Source organism: Panthera tigris, chromosome A3, assembly GCF_018350195.1.
Source record: "Panthera tigris isolate Pti1 chromosome A3, P.tigris_Pti1_mat1.1, whole genome shotgun sequence".
NCBI lineage: Eukaryota > Metazoa > Chordata > Mammalia > Carnivora > Felidae > Panthera > Panthera tigris.
The window spans coordinates 67163868-67181507 of record NC_056662.1 but is presented as its reverse complement, the minus strand read 5'-3'; the positions used below and the strand labels follow the sequence as shown (position 1 = coordinate 67181507).

At 33.7% G+C, this 17640-nt stretch overlaps 1 protein-coding gene across 2 annotated transcripts in view; it reads right to left on the bottom strand.

Annotated features, from left to right (window-relative positions):
• FOXN2 (forkhead box N2) overlaps positions 1–17640 on the bottom strand; it is a 66046-nt gene that overhangs the window by 28662 nt on the left and 19744 nt on the right. For both annotated transcript variants that reach the window (XM_042981342.1, XM_042981343.1), the window contains exon 2: positions 663–1213. In XM_042981342.1, the coding sequence (XP_042837276.1) occupies positions 663–1199 (537 nt within the window). In that variant the 5' untranslated portion in view covers positions 1200–1213. The remainder of the gene's footprint in view (positions 1–662; positions 1214–17640) is intronic.

Genomic DNA, 17640 nt, shown 5'->3' with positions numbered 1-17640 from the left:
AAAAGAACTAATCCAGATAAGCATCAAGATTGGTCAACTTCTCTGTGAAAGGCCAGATATTAAGTGGTATAATGGTAGTATGATTTGAAGGTAGACTGTGATAAATTAAAGACACATACTGATAGGTGTGTAACAACCCACCCCTAAAAAAAGAATAGCTGATAAGCCAATAGTAGAGATAAAACTGAATCATAAAAAAAATACTCAATCCTTAAAAAAAACAGGAAAAATGGGGGGAAAGAACAGAGCAAATAGAAAACAAACAGCATGATCATAGATTTAAATCCAACCATATCAATTAATGTAAATAGTCTACATTCCAATTATAAGGCAGAGACTGCCGTATTGAATAAATTAAGAGTAATATACTGATACAGTTGACAGGAACAGTACAGAAACTAAGAATAGAAAATTAGAATATTAGAAAACTGATTAGAAAAATATTAGTCTACCTATAGTAGACTGAAATTCTGTTAGATTTATATAAATATTTAAGAAATTTAAAAACATCTCAAATGAAAGCAAATGAATATAATTAAGCTCAAACTGAAGTAATCATAAGTTGACTATTTTTTGCCTTCCTTTAATTTCCCCATATTTTAAGGTCTCTATGTTAATTTTCCCCCACCTGCCCAAATATAGCAATGTTCATAAACACTGACCTTGCCATGGCTTCTTTCCACTTTCTGAAAACATTTATTCAGGGACAGATTATGTCGAACAGAATTCTTCCAGCCTGTTGGTGCAGTGGCAAAATATGGGAAGCGGTCCAAAATCCAGCTATAAATTTCTTTGACAGGCAAACATTTATTTGGAGAGTGTTCAATAGCCATGTAAATGAGAAGACTAAAGGAATATGGGGGCTTTGAAGTTGCTGATTTTTTTTCTGGGTTCGGATAGCAAGATGGTCCTAAGGATGGCACATCATCTCCCTCTATGTCATACAATGGACTAACAATTGGAAGACCCTCACTTCCGAAGCTGAAGTTTGTTAGAAGATTAGTACTTTCATGAAGCCAGTTCAAGTTTGTGAGTTCATCATCTGCTGACTCACTGTCCACTAGAGTGGCCTTAGGCCTGGCAGCATCAACAGCTTCAGGCAAGCTTCCCATTTTGTAAATCTGGCTTAATCCTGCAACCTTTTCAGCTCCTGGAGTTTCAGCTCTCTTTTCTGGAGTCATTCCAATTACTGGACCCATTTACTCTTACAGTTCTGCAATAAAGGAAACAATTGTCAATCAATATAATACTTAAGATTTTTAAGCTCATGGAAAAAGAAAATACATATTTAAATATCACCAAAATCAGAAATTTTTCAATCAATTATCCCACATAATATTTAAGTACAATATTTGTGTAACAAAGACATTAAGGGTTACAATACAAGGAACAGAGCTTATTTCATGGTATTAGAAATGACTGTAAATAAAATATAGTATTAAAACACCATATGTATGAGTGACATTAAGAAAATTAAATAATTGTGAATAGTTACTAAAGTCCCTAGCCCACAGTTATAGCCTAATGGTAATGCTTCTTATTATTAAAAATGAACAGACTTTCTTTGAATTGTAAGACTTTATAATCTATGCATTTTAAGGATCTATGACCTATTGTAATAGTCATACATATGGCTCAATACAGAAAATAACCAAATTTAAAACATTGCTTAAATAATAATTCCAAATAAACCCTTTCCTCAAATATGAAATATTTATTATAAAGAGATAAACAGTTTCGAATATTTTTATAGTATATCATACTAAAAAGATAACATTTCTTATTCACTAAATTCATTATCACCAAAATTATATTTACTATAAATTTATTATTTCTTCTGTACATTCTAACATTTTTAATTGAATTCTGTATCATCTCATCAAGTACTGACACCGAAAGGCTGACATTCTTGAAGTAAAATTTGAATTGTAACTATTTTCAAGGAGCAGAAAGAAAGATATTTCTAAACTACCCTTTTTTACTTCTATTTTCTCAAATGTCTTTTGTTTTGCTTTTGGAACATACTTCAATACAAAAAACTTATGATGGGAGAATAACTGACCAAAGAGAAAAGTAATAGACCTAAGGTGCTATTTAATTCATTTTCAATGGTTCATAAAGGTACCCTACTTACGAATTCAGTGAAAAACCTTCCATGTATTCCTATTCTATCTACTTATGCTTATATAACTGAAATAAGAGAAGTATCTCCAGAATTTTACTTTACTTAGAACAAAGCTGGCAGGTTACGCTAAGAATTATGAAAAAGATTTTATATGTATAACACTCCTATCTAGATTCTGGTAGCTACTAATAGATGTAGTCTCAAAGCACTTAATTATCAACAGCGTCAGCTAATATTTTGGGGGCCAGATGTTGTGCTAAACACCACAAACTATATCTCAATTAACCATCAATTAAACTCTCTATATAAAGTAGGCACAATTATTAACCCAATTTTATAAATGAGGAAAATGACTCAGAGGTTAAGCATCCTGTTTTAGCTTACCTGATCAGTAAATGGAAACAACAGAATTTAAACCCAGAAAGACTGAGTTCAGAACCAAAATTAACTACTACATTATCCTGATATCAATGCATACACATCACCTGTGAATACTAATGACTCAATCCTATCCACCTTAAATCTCATTATTGTTCTCTCCATATCAAGTTCCTATCTTTCTTACTTACACCTTACTTACAGTGTATCTATAACTTGACATATTAAGACACTTTAAAAACAAAAAGATCAAACTGTAACAAATATGGTTTCTATTTCAATCAATTATGAAAACCACACATTAATAAACATACACACATCTGTGCATACATGCACACACTATATTTCAGAGATGACATTCTGTCCAATGTAGCTGACGAAATTATTCACTTTACCACCTAAGTCTCTCTACCCATAGAGAATTCCAAAAATGTGAATGAGAATTCAATGGCTGAAGAATGTCTTGCTTCCTTAAACAAACAAAAAAACTCTCAGCGCTCAACGTTCAAAGAAAAGAATGACTAATTTCCAATGTTCTAACTTTTACCTCTCACCTATATCTCCATTTATTTTCATTTACATATAGAAATCAGAGAGTAGCACGTATCAGTAGCTAACATTTATTGAGATTTTACTATACTACAGATACCATGCTATGGACTTTATAATCTCTACTTACTCTGCATGGCTATTCAGTTCTGTGTATGGCCCTTTCAGCCATGAATTCTGTAATATGTAATTTTTTTACTTTTGTATTCCTAATGAATCTTAACAAAATGTTCAGCATGAATAGGCATTCAAATTATAATTATTTCAAACTGAAATGAACATATAGTCAACATATATGTTTATTCTGTACTTGGCTTTAAGAATTATTTTATTTTAGGAAGAACAAATATTGTTAAAATGTTAATACTACCCAAAGCAATCTACTTATTCAATGCAATATGTATCAAAATAACACCAGCATTCTTCACAGAATGAACAAACAATCCTAAAATTTGTATAGAACCAGAAAAGACCCTGAATAGCCAAAGCAATCTTGAAAAAGAAAACCAAAACAGGAGGCATCACAATCCCGGACTTCAAGCTGTATTACAAAGCTGTAATCATCCAGACAGTATGGTACTGACACAAAAACAGATACTCAGATCAACAGAACAGAATAGAGAACCCAGAAATGGACCCACAAACATATGGCCAACTAATCTTTGACAAAGCACGAAAGAACATCCAATGGAATAAAGACAGTCTCTTCGGCAAGTGGTGCTGGGAAAACCGGACAGCAACATGCAGAAAAATGAACCTGGACCACTCTCTTACACCATACACAAAAATAAACTCAAAATGGATGAAAGACCTAAACATAAGACAGGAAGCCATCAAAATCCTAGAGGAGAAAGCAGGAAAAAACCTCAACCGCAGCAACTTCTTACTCAACATGTCTCCAGAGGCAAGGGAAACAAAAGCAAAAATGAACTACTGGGACCTCATCAAAACAACAAGCTTCTGCACAGCGAAGGAAACAATCAGCAAAACTAAAAGGCAATCGACAGAATGGGGGAAGATATTTGCAAATGACATATCAGATATAGGGTTAGTATCCAAAAATCTATAAAGAACTTATCAAACTCAACACCCAAAAAGCAAATAATCCAGTGAAGAAATGGGCAAAAGACATGAATAGACACTTCTCCAAAGAGACATCCAGATGGCCAGCCGACACATGAAAATATGCCCAACATCACTCACCATCAGGGAAATACAAATCAAAACCACAATGAGCTACCACCTTACACCTGTCAGAATGGCTAACATTAACAACTCAGGCAACAACAGATGTCGGCGAGGATGCGGAGAAAGAGGATCCCTTTTGCACTGCTGGTGGGAATGCAAACTGGTGCAGCCACTTCGGAAAACACTATAGAGGTTCCTCAAAAAATTAAAAATAGAACTACCCTATGACTCAGCAATTGCACTACTGGGTATTTATCCAAGGGATACAAGTATGCTGTTTCGAAGGGACACATGCACCCCAATGTTTATAGAAGCACTATCGACAATAGCCCAAGTATGAAAAGAGCCCAAATGTCCATCAATAGATGAATGAGTAAAGAAGATGTTGCATATATATACAATGGAGTATTACTCGGCAATCAAAAAGAATGAAACCTTACTATTTGCAACTACGTGGATGGAACTAGAGGGTACTATGCTAAGTGAAATTAGAGAAAGACAAATATCATATGACTTCACTCATATGAGGACTTTAAGAGACAAAACAGATGAACAAAAGGGAAGGGAAGCAAAAATAACATAAAAATAGGGAGGGGGACAAAATATAAGAGACTCTTAAATATGGAGAACAAACAGAGGGTTACTGGAGGGGTTGTGGGAGAGGGGATGGGCTAAATGGGTAAGGGGCATTAAGGAATCTACTCCTGAGATCATTGTTGCACTATATGATAATTAACTTGAATGTAAATTTAAAAAATAAATTAAATTTAAAAAAAAAGAATTATTTATTTTACAGGTGCCTGGGTGGCTCAGTTGGTTAAGCGAAAGACTTCAGCTCAGGTTGTGATCTCACAGTTTGTGGGTTCTAGCCCCACATCAGGCTCTGTGCTCACAGCTCGGAGACTGGAGCCTGCTTCAGATTCTGTGTCTCCCTCTCTCTCTGCCCCTCCCCCTCTCACACTCTGTCTCTCAAAAATAAATAAATGTTAAAAAATTTTAAGAATTATTTTATTTTAGAAGAAATCCTTAATGCTAGCAAACATCGTAACTAGTGACAATCATAAAACTGAAATTCACTGTTACTATTAAGGAAATGGGAGTGAGGTAAGCCATTTGCCTAAGGTTCTAAAACTAGTAAACAGTAAAGCCAAAATCATAAACTGGGCTAAGTTCAATATTCAAGTTTTTTGTCTAGTAGAGTACACTCAATCTCTTAAGGAACTTACATTTTTAGCAGTACTACTTAAAACAAATACTGTTGACAGAATAAGATATATATTCCCCTCTGAAACTAATTCAAATGTTTGCAAATATATGTTATTCCTCTGAATTACAAGTTTAGAATAAAGTCTCATTACTTTAAGATGTAAAGCAATATTATGGCAGCATATATGTCGAAGATTACACAAACTGTACAGCCAAGCAAAGTTAAAAAATCAAGTACTGACTGAAAGGTTGACATTCTCTTCGTTAACGTTTCAACGGTGACTGTATTTTCAAGGAGGGAAAAAGAGCTGTTTCTGAACTATCCTTTTAGAATACTTCAGGACATCATCCATTTAGAATACTAAGTCCAGGGGCGCCTGGGTGGCTCAGTTGGTTGAGCATCTGACTTCGGCTCAGGTCATGATCTCGCAGTTCATGAGTTTGAGCCCTGCATCCGGCTCTGTGCTGACAGCTCAGAGCCTGGAGCCTGCTTCAGATTCTGTGTTTCCCTCTCTCGGCCCCTTCCCCGCTCATAGTCTGTCTCTCTCTGTCTCTCAAAAATGAATAAAATTGTTAAAAAAAATTAAAAAAAAAACCAAAGAATACTAAGTCCACCACAAAAACAAAGGATCTTTTCCCACAAGTCAAATAAAGATATAACTATAAATAGCAAACATATTAGAAAATACCAAACTTTGCCAATAAAGAAACACAAAGCAATTGATAACACATATGGTATGATAATGTATTTAGCACAATGGTTGGTATACAGTAAGCACAAACATTAGACATAAAATTAACAATATCAACTTTTGCCCAAATTGGCAATGGTTTAAAAAAGTATTTAATACATGATTTTGGGCAAGGACCTAGTGCATTTTAGAATGCTAAATGGTAGTGTGTACCAAGAATCATTTAAAATGTCATATTCTTTGACCCAATAATTCATAGATTAATGGAACAGAATTGAGAACCCAGCAATAAACCCACAAATATATGGTCAATTAATCTAAGATAAAGGAGACAAGAACAACGAGGAAAAGACAGCCTCTTCGAAAAATGGTGCTGGGAAAACTGGACAGCTACAAGCAAAAGAATGAAACTGGACCACTTTCTTAAAGCATTCACAAAAATAAACTCAAAATGGATTAAAAACCTAAATGTTAAGACCTGAAACCAGAAAACTAAAAGAAAAAGTCAGTAATCTCTTGGACAGCAACTACAGCAATATTTTTCTAGATCTGTCTCCTCAGGCAAGGGAAACAGAAGCAAAAATAAACAACTGGTACTGTACCAACCTAAAAAGCTTTTGCACACAAAGGAAACCATAAACAAGATGAAAAGGCAATCCACTGAAAGGAAGAAAATATTTGTAAATGATATATACATTAAGGGGTTAAATATCCAAAATCTATAAAGAACTCTTACAACTCAACACCAAAAAACCCCTAAATAATCCAATTAAAAATGGGCAGATGACCTGAACATTTTTCCAAAGACATACAGATGGACAACAGACACATGAAAAAATGCCCAACATCACTAACCACGAGGAAAATGCAAATCAGAACCAGAATGAGAGGGGCACCTGGTGACTCAGTCAGTTAAGCATCAGACTTCAGCTCAGGTCATGATCTCACAGTTTGTGAGTTCAAGCCCCACATCAGGCTCTCTGCTGTCAGGGCAGAGCCTGCTTTGGGTCCTCTGTCTCCTTCTCTGTCTGCCCCTCCCTGGCTTGTGCACTCTCTCTCAGAAATAAATAAACATTAAAAAGAGAGAGAGAGAGAGAGAGAGAGAGAGAGAGAGAGAGAACGAACCAGAATGAGGTATCACCTTATACCACCCAGAATGGCTAGTATCAGAAAGATAAGAAATAACAAGAATTGGTGAGGACATGGAGAAAAGGGAACAGGGAACTCTCATGAACTACTGATGAAATATAAATCAGTACAGCCACAGTGGAAAATAGTATGGAGGTTTCTCAAAAAATTAAAAATAGAAGCATCATACAATGGATAAATAAATAAATAAATAAGATATGGTATATATATGCAATATTGCTCAGCCATAAAAAGGAATGAAATCTTGCCATTCGTGACAACATGAATGGACCTAGAGGATATTACGCTAAGTGAAATAAGCCAGACAGAGAAAGACAAATATCATATGATTTTACTTACATGTGGAATCTAAAAAACAAAACAAACAACATCAATAAAGAGAGAAGCAGACTCACAAATATGAAGAATTGGTAGTATTAAAGGGAAGAGTATGGGAGGGATGGGTAAATTGTGTAAAAGGGATGAAAAAATACAAACTTCCAATTATAAAATAAATAAGTCACAGAGATGAAAAGTACAGCACAGGGAATATAGTCAATAATATTGAAATCTACTTATTGTGATGAGCATTTTATAATGTATCACTTGAATCACCGTGTTGTATACCTGAAACTAGCTTAATATTATATGTCAACTATACTTCAATGAAAAAAAGTCATACTTTGACCCAATAATTCCACTTATGAGTCACTTCAGTGAAATAATCCCACATAGGAAAAAAAGATTCTCTCCCTCTCCTCCTCCTCTTACACACACACACACACACACGCACACACGTTCACTGAAGAACTATTAAAGACAATAGAAAAGTATAAACAACTTACACATTTTATTATAAAGAAATAGCTACACTGAAATACATCTACTCAATCTAGTATTTCGTCATTAAAAATGATTTTCTTGAAGGCTATGAAGTAAACAAAAAACTTATTAAAAACATGAAAAAGTAAAAATACATAAAAAGCTAACAGTGGTTTGTAGTAGTAACTCGGTAATTGTTTTCTTTTTTCCAGTTTTTTTAATGCGTTTATTACTTTTATATTAAAAAATTAAAATACACTCAAAGGGGAAAAGGTTATGCTAGATTATTTTTGGTTATAGTATTTCTACTTCACAAAGAATCAAATCACAAAAAGGTCATGGACATATCAAAGGCTTCAAGTCAAAAACAGAAGTTACCTCTTAAATTCAGTACAGCCTATTCTATTGCCAAGCTTTTCTGTAAAACAAATTAGCTCACTGGTAAATAGGGGAAAGATTTTAGTACAATGTGAAAATCACACTGGTTTGTAAGTGATCTTTTACAAGCCTATGATTTTGCAGTACTAAGAAATAACAGCTGAACCCAAAATAGGCTAACATAGTGGAAAGCTGCAAACTGCTGAGAATGCAGTATTGTACACAATTCTCATTCAACCCATGTTTTTTCCTCCCAGCACAGTTTGGCCACATGCATTTTCTTGGAAGTGTTAACGAGCTCTTCTCTCCAAATTTTTATGCATTTTACCCTGGCCTCCATAACCCTGTAGCTTCTACCCTTCCCTGCATGCCTTTCCATCAGGCTATTTTCATCTTTTTTTTTTTAATCCTATTTTGTAGTGTTTATTTGTAGTAAGTTTAATATATCTTTAAAAATATCTAACATACTTATTAAGATTTATTTTTGTTAGTGTTCTGATTATAAAACTTCACACTTTTAGGTGAGTTGGCACAATATTTAGTGTTTTCACAAATTCATAGTATATAATATTACAACAGAAAGACCTATGTATTTCACACCCAAAATTTTTTTTAAAGCTTTTAGTTTTGTTTGGATAATTCTAGTTTTATGAGAAAGTGCTTCTTAAAATGAACTGAAACCATTCAGTAACAGGTCATTAATAATGAGCATGGAAGTTTGCTTTTTAAAGCAGAACAAGTAAAGAAATACAAGGAAATCTGGGCTAGTGATGTAACGTTTCCTTTTATTAATAAAAATAATACCTCAACAAACCACACATAACTGTTACACATAATACATGTCACTCAAAAAAGCATTTGGGGGGGTGCCTGGGTGGCTCAGTCGGTTAAGTGTCTGACTTCAGCTCAGGTCATGATCCCACGGATCATGGGTTTGAGCCCCACATCAGGTTCTGTGCTGACAGCTCAGAGCCTGCAGCCTGCTTCAGATTCTGTCTCCCTCTCTCTCTGCCCGTCCCCTGCTTGTGCTCTGTCTCTCTCTCTCTCTCTTTCTCAAAAATAAATAAACATTAAAAAAAGCAATTTAGGGCCAAGAGACCAAGATGTGGGGTTTGAAAAATGTACTCTAATTTCTCAGGACTGTAACTAGCATAACCCAAGTAATAAACACAACCACTAATAAACCAATTCCTAAAAGACACTGCTACAAAAAAAGTAGGTAAATGTACAAGACAATTTTGCAAATTACACATTTGTATTAAGACTCCAAATCTTCTACGTTTCAGGAAAAAATTGCGTTATCTTTAGCGAAGAATTTAAAAGTGGAGTTCAAACAAGCCCATTACAATCACTCTGCAACCTCTGCCTAAAGGTTCACTGTGTAAGGCCATGGCAGGATCTCAAGAAGAGGGCTCAGGATTAAAAGGTATAATTTTTTCACATTGTACAGTTCATGCATTTCTCAAAGATAACTAATAGATATCTGTATGTTTCCATGTTATGTTCAATATTACAGTGATATTCTACTCTGGAACAAGAAAAATAAAACTCCATATTGGAATTCTTGGATCATTTCCCAAAAGGTTAGAGGAGAGCACTTTTTTTAGGTCAGTATTAACAATGGTCTGAGAGAAAAGGCTTGACAGAGCCTAGAGAAGGGAAATTAAGGTACAGAATTTTGAGTATTACCCTGGTATTAGGGGTGCTATACTGATAGCTCTTTTGCCCAAAATAACTAAGAAACCTCCTAAATACAAAATGTTAGTTATTATCATACAGCTTTTTTTGACATTTGTCCATGTTTTTAATTGACTGTATCACAGACTAGGCAAACAAAAACATTTTTTTTTCATAGTTTTACCATGTTAGGATCCCTAAATATTATTTTAGCCCTTTATGTTCTTTAAACATCATGTAAAACTTAATTGTACTGAAACTTGTTCCCCCCACCACCAAATTCATTAACCTTATAGCAGCAGTAATTCATTTTTACAGATGACTGGTATTCTACTTTATGAATATACCAAAATTTATTATACTCTTGAGGACAATTATTTGTTTATGTTTGAGGCTATTACAAGTAGCATTGCTATGGATATCCTTGTTCACATCTCCTGGAATACAACTGCCAAGAACTTTTCTGTGGTACACAACTAAAAGCAGAACATATTGAGTAGAATTATTGGGTTACAGAATATTCTTCTCTTCAACTTTCACTGGTCACGACAAATTGCTACCAGCAAGATAGGTGTACTCTGTTTGCTCCAAACACCCATTAAAAATTTTTTTTGCCAACCTGAGGACTATGAAATTTCATCTCCTTGTGTTTTAATTTGCATTTCCCAGATTAATAATGGAAGCTGAAAATGCAGGTATTCCTCGCTTTTCAAAATTCTTATTCCACCACTTTGATTCTACAAAAGACCTACATTAGTACCTGTCAAAGAGGACTTTCGCTTTTAGGAAAAGGCAAAAAGTGAAAACAGCATTCAGTGTTTGTTTTGAAGTGTGCATTAGAGAGATGGCCCACACCTCCAGCATGGAGAGTGGTACTGGCAAGCTGCTTCCCTAGGGGAAGGAACTATACTTAGCACCTCAGCATCAAGCTGCCATAGCTTTGAACTGTACCTGTGGGCTTCTGTGCTTTCTCTGGATTTATTTTGTGCATCCCTTGGCAATATGTGTCCTAAGGCATCAAAAAAGCCTACGAGAGGTTATTTTTGGGGTTTAGGAATGTTCAAAATTTTTCCATATAAATTAATGGTAATTGCTTCTTCACTTTACACCATTTTGGCTTCCTTTCTTATAACTGTTGTACTTGGTAGCAAGAGAAACCTGTATGTAAGAAACTTCTACTAATTGTCTAACTCATTTATACTGTTTGTACACTAATCCTTATGTGTGATGCAAATATCTTTCCTTAGTAGATGGTTTGTCTTTTTAGTCTATTTATTAGTTGTCTATGAATGAAAAAGTTCTTACTTTAATATGGTAGAATTTATTAACCCTTTCCTTTATGGTTACTGTTTCTCATTTAAGAACTCCTTCCCTACATTAAATTCATGTAGGTTTTATCCTATATTGTCTTCTAAAAGTTTTATAGTTTTTGCCTTTCACATTTAAGTCTTCAATTCACCCAAAATGTATCTCTGTATTTTTATTCAATTTCAACTTTTACATATGGATACACAATTGTTCCAAGTATCATTTATTAAAAATTTTATCCTCCTTGTTGGGGGAACCAATCTGGCATTGGCATCCCTGAACATTTTTACTGGATATGTGGAGAATGAAAGGTCTTAAGTGGGCCATTTCTCAGGGTTTGTGTTTGCTACAAGCACACTTGACGGATGACCTAACATCTCCCAAAGAGCAGTTCAAATTCTACTAACATTTCTTCTTTCATTCATGAGTTATTTAGAAGATTGTTTCTTAACTGCCATCTGATTTTTTTCTCTTACTGATTTCTAACTTAAATGGACTTTAGGATACTAATCCTTTGAAATTTGTTGAAACTCGTTTGGCCCAGTATGTGGTTGATTTTTATAATGATTTGGCTGATGTTTCCAGTGATTAGATGAAAGAGATGTCCACTGGATTAAGCTTGTTAATTACTTGTTAAAATTTTCTATATTTGTACCAATTGGGGTGGTGGGGGGCTGCTTTCTTTATCAAATACAAAGGAAGATATATTACAATATCCCATTATGCTGGTGAAATTACTCCATTTTTCCTGGTAGTTCTGTTAATTTAGCTTTTTTTTGTGGTTACAGTTATTAATTAGTTGCATACAAATTTAAAGCTTCTATTATTCTTGCAAAAATGAAACATTTACCATTTCACATCAATTCTTTTCCTTTAGTAATTCTACTAGTTTTTACATCTATTTCAAATGATATGCCAGCTTTCTTTCCACTAGTATTACCTGGTATATCTTTTTCCATCATTTTACTTCCAACATTTTTTTCCTTTTGTTTCCTTGTAGTCTGTTTTAAACCCCACAGAGCTGAACATTTTAAATATAAAGTGTAGATATACTTGTATTTACTTCTAACACCTTATTTAGTGTTCTCTAGGTTTCTCTCTCTCTCTTTTTTTTTGCTTTATTTTTTTCCCTGGTTCTACTTTTTACCATCTATTAGTTTGGAAGTTATATATTTATTTCTATTACTAAATTGTTACCTTAAAATTTTTACCATGAACACTTACCAAAATCCAAAGTCACCTTTAATTTTCTTCTGAGTAATAAAAAGATCTTTTGAATACTAGCTTTAATCACCTCCTCCTGGTTTATAAAATAACTGGTATTTAGTAAGTAACTAAAATAACTGATACTTTAGTTCTAGTTTTTATTATTTATAGTCAATAATACTGATAAATCATATTACTTATAATTTTTATTAATTTACCCATATACTTAACACTCTCTTTGATTATTCCTTCCTGAATCTCATACTTGCTACGACCATTTTCCTTTTATGTAAAAAGTGGTCTGCTTTTGAACTTTCATATTTTATTTATCTGAGCATGTCTTTATTTTGTCCTTGTTTAAGAATTCTAGGTCATAGTTGTTAGATTTATTTAAACTGAGTATATCATTTCATGGCCTTCTACTTCCATTATTATTATTGAAACCTGATATTCCTTTAATGGTGTTCTGTTTTCTCTTAAAAATTTGCCCTTTATTAACCTCTTCTATATTTTCCATTTTCTTATCTCTCTGTTGCATCCTGGATTTCTTCAGATGTATATCTTTCATTGTATCAATTTTTCTTCAATGGGATCTCCTTACTCTAATCTATCTTTTGAATTTTAATTTCAATTACTACATATTTTTATTTCTAGAGCTAGTGATTCTTTACAAAATGTTTGCTCTTTTCCTCATTTAACCTGTCGTTGAACACATTAAATGTACTAATTTTATATTTTACATCCAATAATTCCAAGCTGTGAGCTACTAACAAGTCTGATTCTGCCTATTTTATATTATACTTTGTTTCCTTAGACGGTTTGTAAATTTTTATTAAAAGCCACTCATTTTCATTAGAACTTCATCAAAAGCAACTCTTTGATGATGATGACTTGTGTTGCTTCTGTCCAATTCCTGGGAACAGTAACAATACAGTACCATTTAAAATTCTTAGCTTGAGATTTAGTGTGCATTCAGGCTGCAAACCCGTGTGATAGCTAGTTTGTGGTTACCAAATTTTCAGTAGAGATATTATTTTCCTGTTAGCATCAACACTCTAGAAAATAATTTTCTTTGTCGTCTCTAACGACACGAAGGGAAAGAATCCCTAGACCACTTTTGCATTTGGAGGGTATAGCCCTTTGGGGCTCCACAGTAATGGAGAAGACTGTTTCCTCCCAGGTGTTTTAACTTGGCTGGATCCGGCTTTGCTTCCACAAGGGTAAGAAAACATAAAGTCACTTGATTTGGTAAATACCCTCAAGGCAATAGCCAACTTCAGCACTCAGCTTACCTCACTAGGTTTCCAATTAGTGCTCAGTCTAAAAATTCTTTACTTTTGTGCCAGAGCACCGATGCATTTTAGCCAGCATTTTAAGTTGTCAGCAGAAAGGCTGGTCCCCCTGGACTTACTTTGCCCCCAACCTTATTTTGCCATGCCAAGGTCCCCAACCTTACTTTGCCATGCTGTTGGAAACAGATGTTTATATTAGTTCCTGATGGCAATATCACTAACCTACATTATCCTGTATCTTAGAGCACTGTTTTAAATTCCTTCTGCCTCAACACACTTGAAGAATCTGACTCACTCTTCTATCAATAAGAATTGCTCACTGTGACAGTGATTCCCTTCTAGAAGTAAGTAGAAGACATTTCCCAGGAGGTGGAAGGTAGTTATCAAAAATTGTGCACTTTTTTTTTTTTTTTTTTTTTTTTTTTTTTTGGAGGGTGGTTCTTCTCATCCCTTTTAAAAATCATATTCTTTAAAGACAGGATGGAGTGCCTAGGTAGCTCAGTTGGTTGATCATCTGACTCTTGATTCTGGCTCAGGTCATGATCACATGGCTGTGGGATTGAGCTCCATGTCGGCCTCTGTGCTGAGTGTGGAGCCAACTTGGGATTCTTTCTCTCTCCCTCTGCCCCTCTCCCCTAGTCACACACACTCTCTCTCTAAAAAATAAAAATAAGTAAAAAATAAAAATAAAGATAGGAAAGATATCTTAACCCTTTAACTATGATTCAGGTTCATCATTATAAACAGACTTGGTAAAGAATATTTATAGGGCTGTTCAAGTACATAGGACTATTTGCCACTTTATCAGTGTTTCTCAAATCAAGGTGTCCGATGGATATATTCCAGGGGCCCAAAGTTTTGCAAATTTTCATTCTGTGCTTTTATTTCAGAGTATAAAAATGTATTTTAATCATTTTCAAAGGGAAAAATGAAAGACTTATTTAAAAAAAACTACTTCAGGAAATGATGTCAGTGATTCTTAAAATAGGATCTATAATTTTTTCTTTAAGGGATCCACGTATTACTCAATTTGAGAAACACTGCTCCACGCTAAAAGGCTTCACCTTGCTATGCTTGAGTTACTAGATTAATCTTCTTAGTTCTATATCCTCATTCTCATTTGTACTACACACACTGTACCTGATTGATCTCTTATCTAAAATCCTTGAGGGCAGATATATTTGAGAATTCAGAATATTTTGGAGTTTAGAAAGGAACTACAATGCAAATATGATATGTTGTATGATGTGTCAGTGAGGTCTGAGGCAGTACCCCATAACAAACATGTGGATATTTCTGTAGCAAAATGCAGATTCACATTGAGAGTAAATAAAGACTATCAATAGTCTTACATCAGTTCACATCATGTTTTGCTACTAAATGGGCCAAGAGAAAACTTTGGTTTTCAAAGCATTTTGGATTTCCTAAATCACTAACATGGAATTATAGTACCATTGTCAACTATAGACTAGAAAGCCAAAATATTCTTTTTAATTTTTTTTTTTTTAACATTTATTCATTTTTGAGAGACAGAGAGAACAAAACATGAGCAGGGGAGGGGCACAGAGAGGGAGACAGAATCCAAAGCAGGTTCCAGGCTCTGAGCTGTCAGCACAGAACCTGACGCGGGGCTCGAACTCACTGACTGCAAGATCATGACCTGAGCCAAAGTCAGACACTCAACCGACTGAGCCACCCAGGCGCCCCCAAAATATTTTTATTACAATTTCATATAAGATCACAGTAAGATCAATAAGTGTAAAGAGTTCACCATAAAGTGCATGAATTTAATGTATAAACTTTGTAATTTTTCCCCCAACTATTTAAGAGTCACTTTTTGTCTATTTGTGGTTTAATAGTTGAGGATACAAAATAAGTAACTTCCTGTTAACAGGAAATATATATATTATGAATTGTAAAATGTCAGAAGTACCTAATCATATATAGGAATTTAAATACATTCCAAAGCTAATGCATTAGCTATACTGGATTATAATTACAAGATCTCTACATCTAGCAATGTGGATAAAACGAAGAGAAAGAGAACTGTAAGATACATGGTATTCAGAATAACCTCTCCTGGTCCTTTTTGAAGAAGTTTCAAAAAGGAAAACAAAAACAAAGCAAAACAAAACCCTTTTACTCCTACTATATTCACAGCTCTGTTGCCATAGTTGTTCACTATTTTATCATAGAATCTAACAACCATGGCACAAGTGTGAAATGAAAGACTTCTTCCTTGAGAAAGGAATTAATACATGTAATATTAGGAGATATTTAACCAAAACTTGAGGTGGCAGCATATCTGAAGTTAAAATTGTGAAGGATAAGCAATTTCATATTCTAAAAAAATAGTAAAATCTAAATCACTATATTATTCTTGATATTATAATCACATCTGGCAGTAAAGCAGAGTTAAGAGCATAAGCTGTGAAGAGATACTGTCTTGGTTCAAATCCCAGCTCTGTCACTCGATAGGATACAAATCACATGAAAATATAAAAAGAATATAAAAGAGAACATATTTTATATATAAAATATAAAAAAGAGAATATAAAACATACAAACATGTAAGTACACAATGAATACTAGCTACAGAGATGGTAAGTATTGTTACTGTTGTTAATTTTTTAAATTATTATTAGTTTTCTTTCTAGGGTAGATTTATAAATGGTACTCTTTCAAATACAAAAAAATAGGGTACAAAATCAGTAACAATACTTTATGTTTTGAAATTTGGAAATAAAAAAAAACATGCTAATATTACAGAGGGATCTCCTTTATGACCAATAACACTCACTGGACTTCTCAGAAGAGTGCTGCAATAAGTTTCATCATGTTCTTCTGCGACTTTCACTTCCTTATTCTATTTGTATCCTTGCACTTCATATGTTATATCAGTATTTTACCAACTGTGCTACATGACAAAACTCTTCTTCAAATCTTTCTAGTTTAAATAATCTAAAAGATCCTAAACTATGTAAACTTTTAGAACACTTCAGTATTTTGTTATTAATGGCCTCCAAAAACTCTTAAGTTCCTTTAGTAACAGCTCTGCCTGATGCTAACATTTTCACACACCAAAAAAAGAATTAAAAAATAATAATAACTACACTACCTCTGAAGTAAAAAAAAAAAAAAAAGAAAAAGAAAAAGTTGAGTTTTCACTAGTAATGATGTTCTCAAAACAAAATGAAAAAAATAGTAGTGGCAAATATGCTATAATCAAAGCAAAACAGAAATATAAATATCTACATATATAGTACATTCATTTGTATCCAACTACTTCAGAATCTACTATCCTGTTACAGAATTCTTATCAAGTTAAAATATTCAAAATAATCTCTTCTTTGAAGATTATTACTTATAGAATTATGATTTTAGCATATTTATAATCCTTTAAAAATATGGGTTCATAAAAAGTGGGTTCATGAATATATTTACTCAAAACCCCCCCAAAATCAATCTCGCAGTCCAGCAATTCTCATGAATATGAAAGTTTTTTAGTGTATACTTTAGTAATACAGATCTACAACAAATAAGGAATAATTGCAGTTAATTCAGTTCTATTAATGATGTGCTTAATAGTTCTAAAAAAGTGCTTTTCTTTTTTTTTTTTTTAAGTTTTATTTATTTATTTTGGGGGATAGGGTGAGGAAAGACAGACAGGCAGAGGGAGAGAATCCCAAAC